The 14,798-nt window shown below is 42.0% G+C and overlaps 1 protein-coding gene across 3 annotated transcripts in view; it reads left to right on the forward strand.

The window, feature by feature from the left end:
- MET (MET proto-oncogene, receptor tyrosine kinase) overlaps nucleotides 1–14,798 on the forward strand; it is a 112,800-nt gene that overhangs the window by 61,043 nt on the left and 36,959 nt on the right. For all 3 annotated transcript variants that reach the window (XM_032221554.1, XM_032221553.1, XM_032221552.1), the window contains 4 exons: nucleotides 536–696; nucleotides 3,823–3,925; nucleotides 4,047–4,183; nucleotides 11,866–12,027. In XM_032221554.1, the coding sequence (XP_032077445.1) occupies nucleotides 536–696; nucleotides 3,823–3,925; nucleotides 4,047–4,183; nucleotides 11,866–12,027 (563 nt within the window). The remainder of the gene's footprint in view (nucleotides 1–535; nucleotides 697–3,822; nucleotides 3,926–4,046; nucleotides 4,184–11,865; nucleotides 12,028–14,798) is intronic.

Below are 14,798 nucleotides of genomic sequence, written 5' to 3' on the forward strand. Positions count from 1 at the left end.
TTTTAACTTGAAATTTAGAAGTAACCAACAGATAGCATTTTCAGTGACAGCATTGTAAAAGCCACATTAATTTTTTAGCTCCCAAGACAGTGTTTGATTTATACACCTTTGAAGCTGTCATTGCTGTGAAGACAAGCTTTCCTTCAGGTTGCTGAAATAAGTTGCTTCATCGGTTTGATATTCTTCTATTCAGTATCATACTCTTAATAAAATAAGTGCATTGTACTCTTTTACATACCACAAGAAAGACATAAAAAGCAAACCAAAGGGTATTAAAAAAAACCTATTACAATGCAGAGCTTGTTCAGTGCCCCTAAACACAATAACTCAGAGCTTTGTAGCAGTGGCAGGATTATTTATTGCTAATATCTAAGGAAGCTCATACAGTGATAAATGAAAACGGAGGAACAATTAAGTTAAAGAGGGGGGTATCTTCAACAGAAGAAATTATTTTCTGCCAGTATTGTTTCTTTTCTTAAAAAGCACCTTCAAAGCCCATTGGAAATCTTAATTTATTATTCTTTTTCCCTTTTAGATTATTCCAAAAAGTGCTGCTTTTGATGCTTCAACAAGACTGACACTGTGTGGGTCGGATTTTGGATTCAGTAAAAATAATAAACCCAGTTTTAAAAAAATAGCAGTCTTTGTTGGGGGACAGCGATGCATTGTGGATGGCAGGGCTAGTGACAAAAACAAGTAAGATATGAAGATATTTTTTCTCGTTAGATATTGTGATGTATGGCAAAAATAATCAATTTCAATGTCTTGCATGAAATCATATACAATTATTTTGGCTTAATTGTATTTTAATATATTGTTTCTCTTTCCCTTTCTGCATTGTTTGTATAGACTTCATTCAGAAAAATAGTATATGAATATTTGTATGATTTTGAGGACAGGGTGACTTGTCCAAAGTCACTCAGGTCTCTTCCTATCAGACTGGACTAGACCTCACAGTCTCCCACAGCCAGGTGCTTTAACCACTACATTGAACTGGGTCTCCATTTGTATGAATATTTCTATAGCACGGGTATCAAACTCAAGGCCTGGGGCCCAGATTCGACCCACTGGGTGCTTAGATCTGGCCCATGGGGTCGCCCTGGAAATAGCTAAGGACCAGCCTGGGGTGCCTCTGCCAGCAAAAACGGAGCTCCATTTTTCTTGCCAGAAGATTGCAGGATGCCGTTTCAGCCAAAAATGGAGCTCGGGAACCTGTTTTCACTGGCTGAGTGCTTGGGCCACCACACAGCCCATTGACACAAGTGACGTCAAGCTCACCATGCTCACCCTTGTCCCCCAAGGTCAAATATAACCCTGATGTGGACCTCAGTGAAATTGAGTTTGACACCCCAGGTCTATAGTAAAAATACTCCTGTTTCAGTGGTTATCGTATTATCCATGTTGATAGAAAAATGTAGGTTTTGATTTTTGCTCATTCAATGGCTTTTACCACTCACCATGAAATGTCACTTCCCAGATGTTATTTGTTCTTTATATATGTATTTATTTTGTTCAAGACAAACTTAAAATACAAAATTCAAACATATTTAAATAGATTTAGTAGTTTAACGAAACCCTGTTTCGCAAGAGGTGAGAGCTAATGTCGTAGTAAGGTATTAATCATTATTCAACTAGAGGGCATAATATTTATGTATGTTGTGGGTTTTTTTTGATGTACCTTTTAAATGTTTTGATTGTTTTGTGGTTTTTGTCCTTTGTTTCTCTTTGGTCTTCTTTTGGATTTTTTATTTTATTTTGAATTTTAATCTAATGTTATTTGTTAAAGTAAAACACTGAATGAAATATTCAGTAGATCACTTTTCTCCAACATGATAGTATACATAATCATATGCACATTTCATTCAGGCCCAGTTACTAACTTGGAATATTAATGTGGATTGAAGCATCAAGCATATCCGTCTTTAAAAGTTGTGCAGATTGCTGAATGCAACTATTCGCTTGTTGAGAAGCAATCTTTTTTCCAAAGCAATAATTGAGTGTAAGGATGATTTTAAGAAAGGATTTACTTTTCAAGGAGAAAGCTGTAACTAATCCCTTCTCTTTTTTATATAGTGCTCTTTGAATATATACAGTAGAAGATATTTTTCATACAAACTCTTTGAGACTTTAAATAATTGTTGTACTGCTCTATCATTGTTTATTTTAAAAAAGATGGTCACAAATAAATACATTTCTATTGATAATTTCTATCAATCAATCAATCATCAAGCTATACCTCATCAATTATTTATGAACCACCTGTAAGTTCAAGGGTATTTTTATTTTACTGATTTGTCATATTCTTAATGTTTAAAAAAACACACACACATTGGCTGGTCTGTTTATATATGTTGCAATTTACTTACAAGGTTCTGATTTTTTTTTGTTTAGTTATGTTTAATATATTTGTGAGGGATCCTTGGTTCTCTCTGAGCTTGCTTGTTTTCTTGCAGACGTCATTATCCAAACTAGATAATATTATCAGTGCTAGTAAAGAATGCCATTTGCTGTCAGTTTATATTCTAGTGGCTTGCTGTCAATGTTGATGGAGATGGTCTCAGAGATTCTTTGGTTGGACTGTTTGCTGTTTGGCTTCTTTGGCAGCTTCTTGGTTGGACTATTGCTTACTTGACTGTTGTGGCCCAGCAGGAGCCGTTGGAGCTGCCACCAGACTCCGACAGCGAGGGGCTCTATGAGTCTGGAGGATGTGGAGGACCCTGGACAGGGTTCTGACTCCGAGCAAGGCGCAGAGAGACTGGTTGGCCACCAGGTGGCGCCTGAGCCTTAGACCAGTGGGGAAGAGACAAGGGAGAGTGATCCAGAAGCCAGCAGTGAGTTGTTCCTGGATGCACGCCATCGAAGAGCTACTAGGCGTCAGGAGCAATTATGCAATTACAGGAAGTGATTGTACTCAGATGGTGGTCATTAGGTTCCTCTCCAAACTATAAAAAGACTACTTGTGCACACAGCCCTCTTTGTAGAAGTAAACGCAGGATTGAATGTCGGAGGACAGTTCTGTGAGCTTGGCAGGCTGGATTGCTGCCAAGCCTTATCTGTGTTTATTGCTGCCTGAGTTTGTCTGAGTTGCTGCCAAGGTCCTTATCTGTTTGTTCTGCTTGGCTTCCAGCCACCAAGGTTTTGGTGTTTTGCTAATTAAAATACGTTCCACTTAAACTTGCCTCAGCATTCGTTACTGGACGGAGGAGGGGGTCAGAACACTTGACTGTTGTTTTGTGTTAACCTTGGAGTTAAGTTAACATCACATCAACCATCTGATCAAGTAAACAATTCCCCAGTCAAGAAGCTGCCAAAGGAACCAACAGCAAACAGTCCAACCAAAGAATCTCTGAGACCACCCCATCAACACTGACAGGCAAGCCACTAGAATATAAACTGACAGCAAACGGCATTCTTTACTACCACTGAGGATATTGTCTAGTTCAGTAGTGGTGAAATCTAATCCCCCTCCCGGTTCTGTGGGCATGGCTTGGTGGGGGGTGTCATGTGACTGGGTGATTGTCTCCAACTTTTTTTTCACTTTTGAAAGCATTTTCCCCCTGCCAGTTCGGAAAAAAAGCTTCCGACGATTGCGCAGCTCACAGGTGTGAGCCGTGCAATTCTTGGAAGCTTTTCTTTTACTATCACTTTGCAGAACCAAGGACAAACCTCCCTACCGGTTCAGCCGAATTCTCCCAAACCGGGAGAATTTCACCCCTGGTTTGCAAGAAAACAAGCAAGCTCAGAGAGCACATAGGATCCTTCATGTCAACCCTGAGCTACAAATATTCTTCTTTATTAGTAATATATTTGTTTTTATTGAAGATTGGAATGCAGGCTTGACCCTGTAAGGAACACAAGTTTTAATGTTTCAAGCAGTGTTTCAAATGGACAAGCTAATACCTCTTTCAATACATTTTCTTATGTGGTAAGTAAAAGATTATTTTATAATTACATAATTTAATTTTGATTGTTATTTTACTTTTATTTCACTGTATCTATGTTTGTATATAGTTTAAGTAACAAGTGAAACTTTGTTCCCTATGCAGGATCCAAGAATAAGGCATATTTCTCCTAACTATGGTCCAAGATCTGGCGGAACATTGTTGACATTAACTGGGGATTATTTAAACAGCGGTAATTCACAAGAAATTTCTATCTGCAAAAAGCAGTGCAGCCTAACCAGGTATAATGGGGCTGATTTTTATTTTTTTAAAATAAATTGTAAACCTGGAGCTCTAAACCAAATGGGAAATATATATATTTATCTTCAAAACAAAACATCTCTTTTGGAATAAATCAGAATCAGTGAGAATCAGTGATTCTCAGTTTGAAAAAACTGTTAAATCAGTCTAAATAGCTGCTGGCTTGGAAAGGAGGAAGGGAAAACCTAGAACCGTGATGGCAAATCTATAGCACGCATGCCACAGGTGGCACACAGAGGCCTCTCTGCTGGCACACGAGCAGTCGCCCCAGCTGAGCTCCACCACATATGCACACACGCCCCTTACGGCCAGCTGATTTTTGGGTTTCTGCAGCACATGCTGTTTAATCAAAATGCAGTTAAAATACTTTCATAGACCATCGAGAATATAACTATATACATAGTATATAGGGGAGGGGAGGGTGTTTTTGCCCTCTCCAGGCTCCTAGAAAGTCTCTGGAGCCTGTGGAGGGCGAAAAATGGGTCCATTGTGGGCCAAAAGTGAGGGGAGGGTGGGTGGGGGTTGCATACATAGCATTATGGGTGTGGACACACCCGTGCACGACCCCCCCTGCACTCCCCCCGCTTTTGGCACACAATCCGAAAAAGGTTAGCCATCACTGCTATATACTGCGGAGGCATAGATATAGTACAGAAGCCATTGTGAGATCTAACTAGAACTGAACATTGACTGCTCTTAATAGATTATATATGTTTTCTGGCTTTCTCTGACTTCTTCAGGGAATGCAAAATGCTCCAATTACAGTACTCTGTAAAAGTAACAAAAGATGTTTTTCTTCTCCTTGGCAAAGGATTGGAAATGCCATATACCTCTTGAGTTTGAATTGGGGTTTTACTCTGGTCAAGCAGCCACTTGAGCCTCAGATGAGGAATCAAACTTCAGGATAGGCCTGATACCTAGTACTTAATATTTCTCACCACATCACAGTCAATACCCAATAATGAAAATCTATTTCCAAAAGGTTTGGCAGCAATTACTGTGCCTGTAATGACAGTATTAATTTTTATTGAAGAAGGGGTTAGAGATCAGGCTCTACCCAAACTCAACCAGATAAGTCTAATGAACTTTTCTCCTGGGTAGATGAACTAAAAGGAGTATCATTTTCCTGCTGAGAAGTTCTTTAATCAAGGACAAACAATAGGACAAAATGCTAAATATCATCATTTGCCACTGTGCTGAAGGGCTAGTGGTTCAAAGCCATAATTTGTTCAATAACTTGCACAATTGATTATTTTTAATTACCTCGCTATTTGCCCACTTAGGGTTGCTTCATGTGCTGCAAAGAGCCCTGCTGTCTTTTAGAGCAGATGTTTTGCTGCTGGCACTCAGCAAAGTTTGCCTTTTTCTGCCAGTAGTGGAAAAGACAGTTGCACGGTGTCTAAATATGTCTACGCTTTTCTGCATCAAAAAACATTCAGTCCTTTATCTACTTAGATAAACTTAGATAAAGATTAACTACTTGTGCATTTTAGCTAGAACAGTGATGGCTAACCTTTTCCAGGCTGAGTGCCCAAAGCGCATGCATGCGCGAATGTGCGCACACCCAAACCCCCAAAATGCAATGCGTGCATGGCTTCTTGCATTTGCCCTGCCCCTTGAATGTGTGCACCCTCTGCATGCACCCCAGTCCCCTACATGTGCATGTGGGCCCCCCGCACGGGCCCCACACCCATGCATGCATGAGCCCCCCCCCCCCCCCGTACGCACCCTGCACCTGCACGGCAGAGACCAAAAGATCCGCTGGCTGGCAGGAGGCATGCGTGCATGCAAGGCAGAGCTTAACTGGCGCAAAAACTCACATGCCCACAGAGAGGGCTTGCATGCCACCTCTGGCACATGTGCCATACGTTCACCATCCCGGGCCTAGGACTATTGGGTCAGATTGGAAATAGTCCTCCAACACTGTTTTTGAAATTACAGTATATTTGCTTTAGAAATGGTGAATGAGTTGTTGGTTTTTCTGGGTCATCATCACCATCAGGAAAGAGAAACATCTCCCTCCTAACCCTCAGTCTCTGGGTTCATAACATAATGGAATCGGTTGACTAGGTAAGCATTCGGTACCTTCACCCCCACCACTTTTTCTGAGGGAACAGCTTCTTCCTAAAAACAAGAGTCCTCTTCATCTCCATTCACATTGCCAACTGATGGTGCTTCTGCTGCCACTTTGGTGGAAACTTAAAGTAATGCAGCCTCTTTATAGCTATCACTGCATATCCCTTGACTACATATTTTATCCTGACTCTCCCTATGTCTCTTCAAACTTTTCCAGTCATGGCATTTTCCAGTGAAGGTTTTGTAAGAGGAAGGCGAATGTGACTAGCTATTCCTAAACCGAGGTGCAGTGCAGAAACTATAAAGTCAAGCCTTGATTTAAAATGAAAGGATCTATTATAATCTGTGTGGGACTTAGCAACCAACAAAGCAGGGCTGTCATTCTAACACCTAATTGGAAAGATTAATTTTTTCCCAAATAAGTAAGCAGGAAAGAAGGGGGAGGGGGAGAAATGTCCTTTTAACATTCAAGGAGGATGAATTGAAAAGCGGGGATGATGGGACAGAGGATCTCCTTTTTTTTCTGGCTTCCCTATAACCTACAACACATCCAGTGTTTCAAAAGTAAAGCACACTAAGCAACTGTTAAAATTGGGTTTTAACAAGGGTTTGCCTGACACTGCCTGATCACTTCTCTATGGAACTTCAGCAGCCCTCTTCAGTTTCCGCAGTTGTTTCTTTCCATCCTGCAGCAAAGCATACGCGCGCACACACACACACACACACACACACACACACACACACTGATGCCCACATGATATGCTGGACTACAAATTTCCACATCGAGCTATGGAAAGAGTTGCCAATTTCTTTTGTAATCTGATTCTTCCAAGGAATTAAACAAGAAGGAAAACAAAAACTATGTTTAGTGTATTACACACCTTGAATAATAAATTCAGCAATCACCAAACTTCTTTTCACCTTTCCTATTTTCTTCTGGTTATAATAAGTGGGCAGACTGTTCATATTACTATGGTATTGAAGTTAAACTATTATAGATTATTCATTTTGTGACACTTAAGGCAATCTTAAAATGTTAACAATATCATTTTTTTTCTTTCTGTCTTAAACAATATTCTTTCCCAGGGTAAAATTAACAAGACCAAATATAGACAAAAGTCTAAATGTGGATGACAGAAACCAACATACTGCAAAGATGTTAAGATTAGATTAAATAAGCTTTATTGACATTTCTTTTTACTGTAAGCACACTAGCACAAATTAAAAATGAAATTCTGTTGCCTGCTTCCAAACGAAATTATATATCTATCCATACATGTACATAACACACATATACACTTACTATATACATGTGTTTCCCTGAAAATAAGACCTAGTCTTATTTTCTTTTGGGCCCCAAAATAAGCACCAGGTCTTATTTTTGGGGATGTTTAAGTCCAGGGATGTCACACTTAAGGCCCGGGGCCCAGAGCTGGCTCATGGGGCTACCCTGGAAACAGCAAAGGACCAACCAGCACTGCCTCTGCCAGAGAAAATGGAGCTCAGGAGGGCTGCATACGGCCCTCTTCAGCTTCGTTTTTGCTGGCAGAGGTTGCAGGAGGCTGCTGCAGCTGAAAACTGAGCTTGGGAGCTTGTTTTCACTGGCTGAGTGGTCAGGCCATCACAGCCCCCCCCCCGACACAAGTGACTTCAAGATGGCCATGCCCACCCTGGCCAAACCCACCCCAGCCCCCCAAGGTCAAGTACAACCCTGATGCAGCCCTCAATGAAGACACCCTGTCAGACACCCTGTCTTAGTCGCTAATCTTAGGACCACTGCAGCCAGGCTTCCTATGTCCCAACACCTGTCGCACCACTGCCTGACTTCTTCTGCGATTGCAGCCAGACACCATGTGGCTTGTCGTGCCAGAGAGGCACTGCTCGCAACAGGAGGCTGCATGGCACGTCATGCCATTGCACATGTGAGTGGCAGCATCAGTGGCACATGGCATCTGAGTAGTGGCACCAGTGCAATGGACAACACAGATGAAGTTGGGCAGTGGCGTGAGAGGTGTTGAGGTATGGGAGGCCTGGCTGCGGCAGTCCTAATGTAAGTAGGTGCAGGGTAGGTGGGGCAGCCATCTCTGCCCTAGCTTGATTTTTGCTCATGTGCCTCACCCAACCTTGTAAAAGCAAACAGTGGGTGAGGCTTAACTAGAGCTTAGCTTTGGTGTATTAGGCACAGGCATGAAAATCAGGCTAGAACTCCTTTTCCGGATAAGTCATATTTTCAGGGAAACACTGTATATAGGAGGCCACATGGCATGTTTGCTGTTGCACACACAGGTGGCGGCACTATTGTTGCATGGCATATGACATCCTGCTGCAAGCAATGTCACCAGCGCAACAAGCCACATGGCATTCTGCCACGAGCGGAGATCATTCGTCGGCACGGAATTAAATACCATCAATACGCAGAGATACACAGCTGTATCTCTCCGTCCTGTGCCAGCTCAGCATAGCGGTGGAAGTGATGTGCCAGTGCCTGGAAGCTGTCAGGGTCTGGATGGGAGTGAACAAACTTGCACTCAATCCTGACAAGACCGAGTGGCTGTGGATGTTGCCCCCCAAGGACCGCCCAGATAGTCCATCCCTAAGCTTGGGGGGTGAAGATTTACACCCCTCAGAGAGGGTCTGCAACTTGGGAGTCCTCCTGGATCCACAGCTGACATTAGAACATCACTTATTGGCTGTGACCAGGGGGGGCTTTGCCCAGGTTCGCCTGGTGTACCAGTTGCAGCCCTATTTGGATCGGGAGACACTTCAAACGGTCACTCGCACCCTCATCACCTCAAGACTTGACTACTGTAACGCGCTCTACATGGGGCTGCCCCTGAAAAGTGTTCAGAGACTACAACTGGTCCAGAATGCAGCCGCACGAGCGATACTGGGTGTACCAAGATACACCCATGTTACACCTACCCTCCGCGAGCTGCACTGGCTTCCTATCGGTCTCCAAACGTGATTCAAGGTGCTGGTTTTTACCTTTAAAGCCCTACATGGCCAAGGACCCGGATATCTGCGAGACCGTCTTCTGCCGCATACCTCCCAACGGCCGATAAGATCGCACAGGGTGGGCCTTCTCCAGGTGCCGTCAACCAGACAATGTTGGCTGGCGGCTCCCCGGGGGAGGGCCTTCTCTGTAGCTGCTCCAACCCTGTGGAATGAACTACCCCTAGAGATCTGGGCCCTGCCCACTCTCATGGCCTTCCGAAAGGCTATCAAAACCTGGCTATTCTGGCAGGCCTGTGGCTGTTGACCTCATAACTGAGGTCCAGCCCCGACCAGATTGAGTGCATGATGTGGTTTTTAATCTGTTTTTCTCTGTCTTTTTAATTCTTTATTTTTTTTTAAATAAATAAATCCTTCGGGATTGGGCGGCCTATAAATTATTAAATACTAAATACTAATACCTTATGGCATCTGGCTGCAAGCAGCCACAGAACAAGTAGAGCAATTGACCCCCTCCTCTTTGTAGCATCCTTTCAAATACTTGAATATGAGCCATGGTGGCACAGTGGTTAGAATGCAGTACTGGAAGCAGTTTGATTCTCACTGGCTCAAGATTGTTTAGCATTCCAACCTTTTGAGGTCAGTGAAATGAGGACCCAGATTGTTGGAAGCAATATGCTGACTCTGTAAACTGCTTAGAGAGGGCTGTAAAATACTGTGAAGTAGTAGTCTAAGTGCTATTGCTATTGCTGTACTACTATCATGGCCCCTCTAGTTTCTCTAGACTAGCCAAACCCAAATCCTGCAACCATATGCAACTATCATATGGTTTTGTCTCCAGGTCTTTAACCATCTTACTTGCCCTTCTTTGTCCTTTTTCCAAAGCCAACATCTTTTTTGTAATGTGATGAAAACTGGATGCAGTATTCCAAGTGTGGCTTTATTAAGGCTTTATATAATGGTACTAATACTTCACGTGCCTCTGCTTATACAACCTAAAATTGTATTACATTTTTTGACTGCTGATGCACACTGCTGGCTCTTGTTTAAGTGATTGTCCCCTAGAACTCTTACAGTTACTGTTTTTGAGCCAGATTTGACCTAACCTGGACCAACTGCTTTCTTGACTTTTTTTCTTGTTATTTATATGTTGAAAGAAACTCTTTTTATTATCTTTGACTTTTGTTACAAGTCTTTCTTCATTCTGAGCCTTCGCTTTCCTAATTTCATCTTTGCAGATTCAGACTATCTGCTGATCCTCTGCCTTTTTCCATTTTTTGTACTTGTCCTTTTTGTCTTTCAGTTTATCAGAGAGATTTTTGTGCAACCAGTCTGGTTTCTTCTTGGATTTCTTGTTTTTCGTTTTCAGTGGTATTGTGCTAGACAGGGTTTTAGAGTTTCCCATGCTTCTTTAGTTGTTTTCCCCTTTAGGATTTTCATCCATGTATTTTTTCTTAGGATCTCTCTGAGTTTGTTAAAATTAGCTCTTTTGAAGTTTAAGACACTGGCTGGATTATATTCTATTGCTTGTGCTTGCATTATATTGAATTCCAGTGTGACATGGTCACTCTCGCCCAAAGTTCTGGCAACTTCAACTCCCTCTATCACTTCTTCTCAAAGTTACAACGGCACTGAAAAAAGGGACTTATGAACAGTTTTCATACTTACGATGTTTGTAGCATCCCCATGGTCATGTGATCAAAATTCAGGCCCTTGGTAATTGACTCATATTTATGAGGGTTACAATGTCCTGGAGTCACATAATCCCCTTTTGCAACCTTCTAACAAGCAAAGTCAATGGGAAGCAAGATTCACTCAACAACAGTTTGACTAATTTAACAACTATAGTGATTTACCTAACAACTGTGGCAAGAAAGGTCATAAAAATGGGCCAAACTCACTTAAGAAATGTTTTACTTAACAACATAAATTTTGGGGTCAGTTGTGGTTGTAAGTTGAGAATACCTGTACATTCCAGTCATGAGTTCATCCCACCTTGTTTTAGTAATGGCAACTATATCATATTTCCTTAAACTTTGAATGTTGGTGTATAGGCATTTGAGTCCTTTATGAGTCTTGGGTATGTTTCTTATAGCTCCTACTTTGTATCTGAGTTTTCCATCCTTTCCATTCCATCCTTTCCATGTTGGATTCATTTCTTTATCATGTTAATGTAGTAATAGAAAATGTTAGAATTTTAGTTGCCAGTAACTAGACAACTGAGGGATGTTTATTGTTTTTTAGTGTTTCTGACACCAGAGCCTTGCAGGGTTTTTTTGTACTTTAGTTTCTAGTTTGTATGCTAATACAGTGTAATTGGCAGTTTTATAAACCACAGGTATCTGCCTTAGAGGTATCAATTTTTGCATAATAAATCCATAGTAATGAAAACTAAAGTTTTTTTACTTTAATGTATAATCTGCATATTATTTTTTTCAAATACTAAAAATAAATGGACAGAGTTGGTTGAGCCACAGTTAAGTTCTATTATATTTGAACTAGAAATTATAGCTTAATCATAGAACTTGAGGATTTTCATAATGAGTAACATTTCATACTGATTCAGACTGTTTTTGAAAATGTGAACCTAATTATAGTTAGAATTGTTTTAATTCTTTATTTTTTTTTCTTACAGTGTGACTGCTAATACCATAGAATGTTACAGTCCTTTTCAAAGAGAAACATTGGAATGCCTTGTTGAAATGAAAATTGATTCGGCCAGTCGGTCAGCAGGTCATTTTACCTACAGAGAAGACCCTGCTGTTTCTAAAATTTATCCAGTAAAATCTTTCCTTAGGTGAGTGGAATTTTAACATTGATGTATAAATAATAATGAAAAAAATAATGAGAGTAAAATACTACAAATAAACTGCAAAAACAATTTTTATTCTTTATTCATGCTTAAAGAATATCTTTATTAATTACACACAGAAGGAAATGTCTTTTTTAGAAAATTTGTATGGGCAAAATATTTCCACTCGCTTAATGATATTTAGGTTCCTTTTAGGGACATCCACAAGGGTGAAAGATTTTTTTAAAAATCAAGATGGTAGCTACCCACTTTCCAAGGTGTGAAGGTAGACTGCTTTTGGGTCATTTTGGCAACTTGGGCTGCCCCAGTACCCAGTCTTTTTTCTAAGCATTAACAGGAGCTTAATGGAAATTTCTTAAGGTAGAAAAATATTAATAGAAAAGTGTTTTTTTACAAGAATGGAATCGGCTTGTATATTTGTATTATATGTAGAGTTAAGATATTTTAATGGCAAAATGAGGATGTTTTAGTATTTTATTCTGTCTTTTCTGTGAAAGTGTATTTTTTGTCAATGAACACCAGTCTTGAACCAAAGATTGGAGAAAGAATGATCAGCCCATATCACTGTGGTTGAATGGAAACTTGAACATTGGTCTCCCTCATTAAAATTCAACATATTTATGCACACAGACAACAATCCTGTGTGTGCACTCACAGCTTGTCATAAGTATTGTGTATGTATGTATGCATGTATGTGTATATATATGTATGTATGTATCAGTGACGTGCGGTGAGGGTTACCGTTGGTGAGGCAAGAGCGCTATGTATGGTGGACATAAATGCGAGACGCCTGTCGGACACAGCAGCAGGGGTGTTGCTTCTCGCCGCTGCTGCGCTCTGCCGCCTCACCCCCCTGCCTCCTCCGTCCCCGCTGACATTCTAAAAGGACATTCCAAAAGTATGCCGCCGAGGAGCAGCAGAGCTGGGATCATTGCCGCTCAGGTGGCCCCCACCGCCAGCTGCTTGCCGTCGTGCTCCACCGCCTTGCCCCCCCACATAAGCAGGGCAGGGGGGGTGGGCTGGGTGGCTGGGGAGGGGGATCATGGCTGCTCAGGTGGCCCCCTCCCCAGCCAGCCAGCCCACCCCCCTGCCCGACTTGCTCCACGCCTGGCCGGCCGGCCAGCACAAGAACTCACCGCTCTCCTCCTCCTCCTCCCCGCTCAGTGCTGGGCTGGCTGCAGGCCGGAGCAGCAGGATTGTTCGTCGGAGGAGGCGGGGTGGGGGGCAAGGCAGTGGAGCACGACGGCGGTGAGAAGCAGCTTGGATGGAGCCGGGACACCCAAGCTGCTGTCGGCAGCGGCGGGGGCCACCTGAGCCGCCATGATCCCCCCTCCCCAACCAGCTATCCCACCCACCCCCTGACCAACCTGCTCCCCGCCTAGCCGGCTGGCCGGTACAAGGACTCACCACTCTTCTCCTCATCCTCCCCACTTGGTGCTGGACTGGCTGCAGGCCAGGGCAGTGGGAATGTCGGTGCTTGGCAGCTCCCGCGGCATTGCGGGAGCTGCCAAGATTCAGGTCTGCCCAGTAGAAAATGCTGGGCAGAGAAGAAATTGCTGCTGAAGAAACAGCGGCTGGTGGCCCAGAGCAACCTCTCCAGAATCACTCTCGATGGAAACTGCTAGATTGCGCAGTCGCTCAAGTGCCCTTGCACAGGCATGATTCGCTGCTCCCAGATCAGGAGGCGGGAGAATCAGTGCCTCCTTTGCATACAAATGTTTTTGCTTTTTAACCCTTTCTTAACTTTTAAAAGGCAAAAATTTTCTTACGCAAAGGAGGCCCCGAGTTCTCTCGCCTCCTCCTATAGTTAACACTGAGAGCAGACACCAAGCCACTGTGACTTGAAATCTGGTAGCAACTATCCTGGCTTTAATTATTTTAAAAAAATTCTTTAAAATTCTTTCCTTTCCCTCAGGGGACTGGTGAGGCCCCGCCTCCCCTGCCTCTAGTGACTGCATGTCCCTGGTATGTATGTATGTAGGTAGGTAGGTAGGTACGTACGTACATACATACATACATACATACATACATACATTCCAACACTGGCCAAGGATCACTTCAGAGATTGAGCAGTGCCATTCATTATCTTGGAGGAAAGTCCAAAATAAGGGTGACGATGCAGACTATATGTGTATATGTGTGTGTGTGTATGTATGTATGTATGTATGTATATATGTGTATATGTATATATATATATGTATGTATGTATGTATGTGTGTGTATATATATATATGTTGTATTTGTGCACACACACACACACACACACACACACACACACACACACACACATATATATATATATATATATATATATATATATATATATATATATATATACTTTAAAGTCACAACCCCTGGTATGCCCAAGTATGGGAGGAAGGTCACACTTCCACTCTCTGTCATTAGGCTCGCCACAAGAGACCATCCAGACAGAAACCCATCCAGACAGATCTATACTAGTCTCCCTTTATTTATTTATCAGCATAAATATAACATATATATATATATATATATATATATATATATATATATATATATATATATATATATATATATATATATATATATCATCACCCTTATTTTGGACTTTCCGCCAAGATAATGAATCGCAATGCTGAATCTCTGAAGTGATCCTTGGCCAGTGTTGGAATGGGGGGGGGGACTGGACAGAGGGAGAGTGATTGGCCCAAAATCACCCAGCTAGCTTTCATACCTAAGGGAAACTTTGAACTCACAATCTCTTAGTCACTAACTTG

Source organism: Thamnophis elegans, chromosome 7 (genome assembly GCF_009769535.1).
Source record: "Thamnophis elegans isolate rThaEle1 chromosome 7, rThaEle1.pri, whole genome shotgun sequence".
NCBI classification, from domain to species: Eukaryota; Metazoa; Chordata; class Lepidosauria; order Squamata; family Colubridae; genus Thamnophis; species Thamnophis elegans.